General features: G+C 33.9%; 1 protein-coding gene across 1 annotated transcript; it reads right to left on the reverse strand.

Moving 5' to 3' along the window:
- Positions 1 to 3,907: 3,907 nt before the first annotated feature.
- Positions 3,908 to 4,432, reverse strand: LOC131632553 (uncharacterized). Its single transcript, XM_058903293.1, has one exon. The coding sequence runs from the start codon at positions 4,430 to 4,432 to the stop codon at positions 3,908 to 3,910; it is 525 nt and encodes a 174-aa protein (XP_058759276.1).
- Between the last annotated feature and the right edge of the window lie 5,480 nt (positions 4,433 to 9,912).

Consider the following 9,912-nt stretch of genomic DNA (forward strand, 5'->3'; position numbering starts at 1 on the left):
AACCCTAAAACTAAAGTGGAGCAAAACCGCCCCACCATCTCATCTTCATCACTCAGTCCCTCTCACTTTGTTCTCAAGCCAAAACTCTGCTTCTCTCGATCTCGTTCTTGGTTTCTCACGCTCACAAATCTCTCGGCCTCTCCATGAACAAACAACAAAAAACATCTCAATCTAAAACTCTCTACTTCCAGCTTTACTTTTTTCGGTCCACACAAACAACCTATTATCCTCTCTATTCTTCACACAAATCATAACAAGAACAGTATGCAATTTCAAATCGACAACAAACCAAACACGAAATCGATGCAAGTATGAGTACAAGATACAACAATTAAATTCGAGTGATAATAGTAATGAGAAAGATTACCACCCGGAAGTTACCGGGGTGACGAATCCAAGTTGAACTGAAGCGTTAATGTTGAGAAATTGAAGATAATTGCTGTTGTAGATCGACGCAAGCGTTTGAATTGATCCGTGAAGATTATGTTGCTTCGGTTATGAATTGATGAGTGGCGGTGCTGAGTTGTTGTGTAAGTCTGATGCTTCGTTAAACTGATGATGTTGTTTCTGTAAGTGTGGCTGTGAATCGGTTTTGCAGAGTTTATGAAAATTTGAAGAAGTTGTATGTGTTATGGTATGTGTATGTTAAAAGTTGTTGTTTAAAGTGATGAAAGGACGGTGGTGTGGTATTTGTGGAGATTTATGAGGATTATGCAGAATTTTGTAATGGAAGTATTGAAGTTTTGGAGACAAATTGGAGGAAGATTCAAACAAGTTTTCTGCAGAGCTTTTGTATCTTTTTCTTCCTCCCTTGCAGTGTGTATGAGTGTGTTCTTTTATAGCACAATGAGAGTGAGGGTAAATAAGAAATTTGAATGAGGATTGGGATAAGATCAAAGGGAACATTTTCTGTTTTGTTGTACAAATTTGAGGCTGATTTTGTGGAGTAGTGGAGTAGTGGAGGTGGTTTTGCAGAATTTTGAAAAATGGCAGAGTAGTGGGATGGAAGGACAAAAACCGTGTAGTTGGAGAGGAAGAGAAATTTTGCATTTTTGTCTTTAGTGAACTTCTAGAAGTGTGATGGAAATGGCTTGGACCAAAGAAAAATACAATGGGCCTTGCAAAAGTCTTGGACCTAACAACCATAAAAATAACAAAAAAACAAAATGATAATAAAAGTAAAAGAAAAGATGATTTTTGAATTTTAAATCGAAATTCAACTCAAAAGTTAAGTTGAATTATCTTTTTAAAATTGTAAATCGAAAGTATTAGTAAAAATGATCAAAAATATTATGAATGCAAAATGAATGTATGTATATATTTTTCTTTGAATTTTTTTGAATGAGATGCAAATAAAAAATGATGCAGATGATTATGAAGCAATAAAATTAGTAAAAATATGATACAATCAGATGAAATGCAATGATGCGAATGAAATAAGATCGTAGGGTAAAAATCAGGGTGCAACAGGATCATCTGAGCAATTGAATGAGCCATCCTTGGAATTGAAGCTTGAATTTTGACATAGAGATACATTGAACCCTAATAAACCATATGAAATCCATTGGAACCCTTGATACTGTTAGACGATAGGAATGGTCTAGAGGGGGTGAATAGACCACCTTTTTCCGACTTAAGAAAATTTTAGCTTTTGAAACGTGACTTCCCTGAATCACTCAATCGTCTAAGAGCGACTGCGTTATTGGGGACCGGATATGTGCACTAAACCGAACGGATGAAAAATGGCGAATAATGAACTACGTTTTAACGAATATATCAATTGCTTCAATTGCACACTTGATGGTATATTACTCACAATGAACGTTTACACTAAAATTAGAACAAAAATTGATTGAGTAATTTTATCGAACACTTGGTGATCGATATTTACTAAACCTTAGTTTTTGCTCAACAATGGAAATAAAACGAAACAAATAGAAACAAGATAAAAGTAAGAACAATAAAGAACACGAGATTTGTTAAGGCAGTTCCTCTATCGTCCTTGCAGGAGTACGTCTGCCCCTAATTTCAAATGAAATTAGGAAAGTTTTATTTGATTGCAAAATGTTTAACAAGGATAGAATGTACCAATCACCAACTACACACATGCAATAAAATTGAATACAATTCAATCCTCACCTTGATTCAAGTTGAATCAAGTCAATGTCAATGATCTTCACCGATCAAGACCCCGATCGTTCCTTTCTCAATCCTCCGGTTGTAGAAAGCTTGTTGAGCGGATCTTCAATCCCTCAATCCCTTATGCACAGCTGAATTGATTACCAAAGCGAATCAATCCTCAAAAACCTTCGTACAAAATCGTTGATGAAGAAGGAAAAACCCTAAGGTTTTATACAAGAAACACCCTCAACAATCTTCACTCGAACAAGATAAATGTCTACCGTCGAATCTCAAACAAGACAAATGTCTACCGTCGAACCTTATCAACACACGTTCCTTACTCCGATCGAAAAAGATGATTATGTGTGATTTTCGATCAATAAGCGAAAGGTTGAAGATGAGAAGAAGCTTGAGTATATCTTTCACGTTTCTTGTTAAATGCTTGAGAATGATCATTTGAATATTTATACCATACACATTGCATAAACCAATTTGAATACAGCAAAAACCAATTTGAGAAGCGACAGGTCGACCTGCTCCCCTGCATAGGTCGACCTGTTGAAAGTATTGCACCTGGAGATGAGTTAAGTGTGACACTTGCGTCAACCTGAAGGGTCGGCGTGCGCATTCCCGTGAGTTCCTCAAAATGCCATGTGTCGACCTAATCCATCAATGCGTCAACGCATTTTGATCTTGCACTTGAATCACCCAAAATTGATGCGTCGACCTGAAGGGTCGGCGTGCGCATACCCGAGATTGCACCAAAGGTCCATGCGTCGACCTGAAGAGGTAATGTGTCGACGCATTCAGCCCTTACATGAAATCTTTCAGAAAATGCTTGCAGTAGGTCGACCTATAGTGTTTATGAGTCGACCTGTTAATGTCTTGTAGCCAAAAATACTTGTCTTTGTTGCATTTACTTGATTTCTATGATTCCATTCTAGTTGTAGTTGATTCACAATATTTTGACATCATGAAAACTACACCGTTGCCCTCACAGATACATCTTTTCTCCTTAGCAAATCCAAAACCCTAATTTGAAAACCCTTTGGTTAGGAGAGAGTGACTTGAGTTTAACCATTGAACCTTGAGTCATTGAAGATGAAATGAGGAGGGCGAATTTTGGGGTATGACACACTCTTACGATTGATTTTTTGATAACTCACATCTATCGTGAGGCCAATTTTTTGATATATGTGTGTGTGTGTGTGTGTGTGTGTGTGTGTGTGGAAAATGTGTATTATTTATTCAATTATAACATACTATTGATTCAGATATTTTTGTAAATGATACCTAAACAAAAATAATATTTGTATTCGGGAAAAAATATATTATTGATCTAAATATGTTGATATACGTAAAATAGTATTTATGATCCAAATATTTTTTATTCTAAAAAGTTATACGGAAAAAAACTATTATTGACTCAAATAGTTTTATAAACGAAAATTTACAATTGATTTAGATATTTTTGTAAACGATACCTAAACATAAATAATATTTGTATATGGGAAAAATCTATTAATGATCTAAATATTTTTATATATGAAAAATGGTATTTGTGATCAAAAAATTTTATTCAAAAACGGTAAGTGAAAAAATCTATTACTTTTATATACGAAAATTTACTATTGATCCAGAAATGTTTCTAAATGATACCTAAACATAAATAATTTTTTTTGGGAGCAAATATGAATAATTTTATTCCAAAACTGAACGTTAAGTACACGCCGATCGCATCCGATCCAGGCATCAAAACAGACTAATAAAACAAAATACAAAACAACTACTCATTATCAAGGGTATGGCAATATGCTTCCAATTTAGGATTCCCACTCATTCTCCATTTTATGTTCTGTATAATCTGGTTGCTATCCAGCTCCATATGATTGTCCTCTTGGAATATCTTATGATTTCTCACACTCCACACAACATACACTGCTTCAGCTATCGCTATTTGTAGTGCTCTGCTTCTACCATTGCTCCTGCTAGCATTTTTGCTTATCCATACTAATTCTAGGTCCCATCCGTGGGGCATATGATGTATCTTCAGCCACTTCAACACTTGCAGCCAAACAAGTCTTGTTACCCTGCACTCAAAAAATAAGTGTTGACAGCTTTCCTTCTCTCCACAATAGATGCATTTCTCATCATTTTGTACTCCAAATTTGCAAATTCTGTCCTTGGTCGGAAGTCTGTTTCTGCAAGCAAGCCAAAGAATAAAGGTAGCTCTTGGTCTGGCACCATTACCAAAACAAACTCCTCTCCAAGGCACACTTGGCTTCCTCCCCTGCAAACTCTTGTACATCATTTTGGTGCTATACTTCTGCTGGTTATTCGCCCAACCCAGGCCTGAGTCCCTCTAAGGTCCATGCCATGTTTGAACATACTCTTCACAACCCAAGAACATTGTTGAGGAGGGACAAAGTTGCTGCAGTCTCTTTCTTTTATGTAGTATAGATGAATCCACCTTATCCATAATTTGTAAGCTTTGGCACATACATTCCACAACAGCTTGCCTATGGTAGCTTTGTTCCATAGGTTCAGATCAGTCATATTCCTACCACCAGCAGCTACAGGATCACACATGCTATCCCAAGACACAGGAGATTTCCTGGAGATCAGTTCTTTTCCTCTTTTTGGGAGTGGAAAAACCTGCATCCAGTAATTTGTTATAGAAAACAACACACTCCTCACCAATTGAATTCTACCAGCATAAGAGAGTAACCTAGTGCACCAATGGTTTAGTCTGCCAGTCATTCTCTCAATCAGAGGTTGACACATATGGATAGTCAACTTCCTACTAGCTAATGGTACCCCTAGGTACTTGAAAGGTAAAGTTCCTATAGCAAAACCTGTTTCTTGCTGAATAAGATCCTGTACATCCTCCTTCACCCCTCCAAAGTAGATCTTACTTTTGGGATGACTTGCAACAAGTCCTGTGCTGGCAGAAAACTTCCTGATCTTCCCCATCATAAGTTGCACTGATCCAAGATCTCCCCTGGTAAAAATAAGCAAGTCATCTGCAAAACATAAATTTGTTATATGCAGCTTGTCACATCTTGGATGGTATTTGAAATTAGGTGAGTTTTCTAGAGTTAAGAGAAGTCTATGCAAATATTCCATGAGCATGACAAAGAGGAGGGGGAGATGGGATCCCCCTGTCTCAAGCCTCTCTTAGCTTTGAGTAGCTTGGATGGGTTCCCATTAATAGAATATCTGTAGGATACAGTAGTAACACAAGCAGCTATCCACTCAATAAACATCCTAGGAAACCCTAGCTCTTGCAAGATTTTGAACAAAGCCTTCCACTCTACAGTATCATAGGCTTTTTGAATGTCAATTTGCACCATGCATCTAGGAGAGATATGCTTTCTACCATACCCTTTGACCAGCTCCTGAGCCATCAAAATATTGTCTTGAATGAGTTTACCAGGTACAAATGCAGACTGGCTATCATCTATCACCTCTGTTAGCACCTGTCCCAATCTAGTAGTCAGAATTTTAGACACAATCTTGTAGAAAATGCTGCAACATGATATAGGTCTCATGTCTTTCACAGTTTCAGCACTAGCATGTTTAGGGATGAGAGTCACAAGGGCACAATTAAAGGCTCTATACATGTACTTTTGCTGGAAAAATTCCTTCACTGCAGCAGTCACATCTCTTCCTATAATCCTCCAAGTGATCTTAAAAAAATAGGCATTGAACCCATCCATGCCAGGGGCTTTATTGTTTCCAATGCTAGCCAGAGCATCCCATACTTCTTTATCCTCCACAGGTTTGATCAACCTCTTTGCACTTTCTCTACTCAAGCTATTTCCATTTCTAATAGCAGGTAGTTCAATTCCTTCCAGTTTACTCAATCTGGTCCCCACAAGCTTGTTATAAAAAAGAAGGATCTCATTCTCAATCTCTTCAGGGGTATGGATTTTATTTCCCTCCATTGTTGTCATAGAGTGGATTCCTTTGTGCTTATTTTTCTCCTTGATGGAAGCATGGAAATAGGAATTATTACTATCTCCCAGCTTCAACCAATCAATTTTAGCCTTCTGCATCAGCATATTTTCCTTCATCTGGTTCAACTTCTCCAACTGTTCAGTGCAACTTCTCACCAGCTCTATAGCCCTATTATCAAACAGGTCCTGTTGCAGGTTGGTCTGAGCTTGCAGAAGACTATCTCTTGCCTGTTGGATTTGAACCTGAATTCCAGTCATTTGTTTGGTCAGAGGTTTAAGAACATGTTGTAGTCTCTTAAGTTTACTCCATAGGCAATACATGGCTGAGCCTCTAACCTCTTGCTGCCAGCTATCCTGAACCAAAGGGAAAAAACTAGTATCCTGAGTGAGATAATTCAGGAACTTGAAACATAAATAATATTTGTATATAGGAAAAAATCTATTATTAAATTTGAATATTTTTATATACGAAAGATGGTATTTATGATTCAAAAATTATATACGGAAATTTTTTTATTTATTTAAATATTTTATATAAGAAAAAATCTATTATTGAGTTAAATGTTTTTTCTTTTTAACCTTCTATTTAAAATAAATATATTATGAATAAAATGCGCATACAAAACTAGAACCCGTGCGTATGCACAGATTTATTACAAATTGCACTATAAAACAATATACATTTTAGCTAATCTTTAACTAAGCCTTTATTATCATCCTCTACATTCTTAAGATTAGGGCTAACAATGAACCAAACTAACTCGAAAATAGTTCGAAACTCGATTCGAAAATTAAATCGTTGAACTAGGTTCATGAACCAAATGAGCTGAATATGAGATAAAAATTAAGTTCGTTAACTAAATGAGTTGAACTTGAACTATACATAGTTTGACTCGTTAGGTTCATGAGTCATTTCGATTATATATGAGATAGATTACATTGTCTTTAAGAATAAAGTTTAAGATTTGCTCTAAATCTTAGTATCATATTTTCTTTAAAACTAACGATTTTAATTGATAGTTTATATTCTCAAGTGAGTAAAGTATTTCTACAAATAAAATTAACTTCGTATAAATTTCAATCTTATAACTTTTACTTTATTAAAGTAGACTTTAAAAATTATTTTCAAGTGCGTGAAATAAGCGAGTTGAACCTAACAAGATAAACCTAATGAGTTGAACCGAGATGTTTGTGAATTACTAACAAGTCGAGTTTAAGCTGAAAAAAATTCGTGATTATTTCGAACTCGAACTCAAACTCGACCAATTCTTAACGAGTCGAGTTTGAACTAAAAAAATAGCTCGTCACGAACTCAAACTTGAACTCGACCATTCTTAACGAATCGAACTGGGCTGAGGCGAGTTCGACTCGACTCGACTCATTCTCAGTCCTATTCAAAACTATTTTTAGGATCGACCGGAACAATTTGGGGACCTTGTTTAAATTAAAAATTGGGTTCAAATTAACAAAATTACTTTTACTAATTAAAATGATGCATAAAAAATGCATTTTATATAATAGTAATAAAAAAATGAGTGCAATTATAATCGTTTCGACTTTTGGTTCATCTAAATTTTTATTGTATTTTTGGTATATCTAGTAGTAAAAAAAATCGGGTCTTAAGATTTTTATTGAGTTTTTTGTTTTTGGTGTTAACTGATCGGTATCCGCGGGAGAAAGGGGCCCCACGTAACTAATCCGGACCCGGACTCAGATGCGACGGCACCGTGGTCCCAGCCGAGATCGAACCCGGGTACTTGTCAGTTCCGTCCCTTTTTGGAGAAAGCTCATTTGCCAACTGAGCCAACTCTTTGAGGTTAAAATATTTATATGATATATTGTTTAAAATAAAAATACTTATGACATGAATAGAACAAAGAGGTAGTTAGTAAGAGAAAATATAAACTATAAATAAAGTATCCAACTGTCTCCAATAAAGAAACTAACTTTTTCATAACTGTTTAATTAATTTACCTCGGGAGTATATATTTGTTTTTGGAGGCCCCTACAATATTGAGGCCCTGTGCTGTAGTATTCTTTCCACGTGCTCAGGGCCGTGCTAATGTTATCAATTCCTTAGTATCATCATCATCTATCTCGAATTTTTGAACCTTCTAGCCAAATCATATATAGGTTTCAAATATAATCTCAAATTGTTACATCACATTGATAATGAATTTGTGTTATACCTAATAGTTCTAAAAAGATATCTAAACTTTCACTCTTATACTTTTGGTTGACAATGTCATTTTCATAATGGATTTGTAAGAGATATGCTAGTCATCCTTCAAGTATATTTATAATAAAAGTTATAACGACCACATACAAGCAATAAATACAAATTAGAAATAAATGATTATTATTCACATTAAGATTTTAAAATAAAAATTATACTAGTAATTAAATAAAAAATCTATTTAAATAATATAAAATTTGATCAATGATAATGTTATAAAAAAAATCATTTGATGCATGCATCGTGAAATTTTATAAAATATATTATCAGGAATTAAAGTTTAATTGCCCTTTTTGTTCTATTTTTCCGGAATCGTTAGATCATCTTTTTTATCAATGCCAAGTAACAAAGGAGGTTTGGAATAGAATTATCTTGTGGTTGGGCAAGGTTGCTAACTTATCTCAAGAGGATTTCAAGAGCTTCGGGATGATCCAAGAAAAGGTGAAAAACACCAAAACCAAAGAGATTCTAAACTCTATATGGATAGCTTTAATTTGGTGCATATGGAATATGAGAAACACAATCATATTTGATAGTGGTATTTTTAGTCATGAGGAGGTGATTTCTAATATTATGTTTTTCTCTTGGAGATGGGTTAGTAGTAGGGAACCTTTGCGGAAGACCAATTTTTACGATTGGTACAAATTTCCTTTACAATGTAACTATCATTCCTAACGTTTTCTTGATGTAAGGGTTGCACCCCTAGTGCCATTTCTTATATTCAATTGCTTATTAAAAAAAAAGGAATTAAAGTTTAACTTTTATAAATAAATTAAAATTAAAATTGGATGTATTTTGAGAAAGAAATTAAAAATTTAATTATAAAATTATAAAATAAAATTTAGTATTATCATCATACTAAATTATAATCATATAAGTTCTCTTATAAAATTTTCCCTCCAAAACTAATTTATGTATTAATTAATAAATTTATTAGTTAATAATTAAAATAATATTAAATCAAAATTAACAATAAAAAATAAATTAAATTAATAATATACTGTTTATTAACCCACTAACTCCACTAACCATTTCTTATATAAAAAAAAAATGAGTTTAAAGACAGTGTAAATCAGTTTTACACATACAACCAATCAAAATGCTTTAATTTGCCATGTAATTATAGCTTTTTAAAATTAAAAATGGACTTTATTCTGATGCATGTCTCTCATTGGTTGACAGTGTAAAAATACTTTACACTGTCAGTGCATTTCCTTTTTTCGCAAAAAAAATAATAGTAAAAATTAATTAAATAAAAAACTAATTAAATCAATAATAACTAATAATAAAAAAAAAACTATCCCACGTACTAATAAAAAACTCATATATAAAGCTAACCCTCCACATCCACATTCCCTCTTATTTTTTAATTAATTAATTTATTTTGTATAATTAAGTTCTGTTTAATCATTCTATCTTATGTAATTATAGTCTTATCCCTCATTTTATCTACAACATTAATGTCTACACTTTTCTTATTATTTCAACCTTCTAACAATTATATTATTGTACCCGTGCGGACGCATGGATCTTCTACTAGTATTCATAGAACATAAAGGCCACAAATATCTCTTCTCATTTAACTTCTCTCTAATA

Source organism: Vicia villosa, unplaced genomic scaffold (genome assembly GCF_029867415.1).
Source record: "Vicia villosa cultivar HV-30 ecotype Madison, WI unplaced genomic scaffold, Vvil1.0 ctg.000960F_1_1_1, whole genome shotgun sequence".
NCBI classification, from domain to species: Eukaryota; Viridiplantae; Streptophyta; class Magnoliopsida; order Fabales; family Fabaceae; genus Vicia; species Vicia villosa.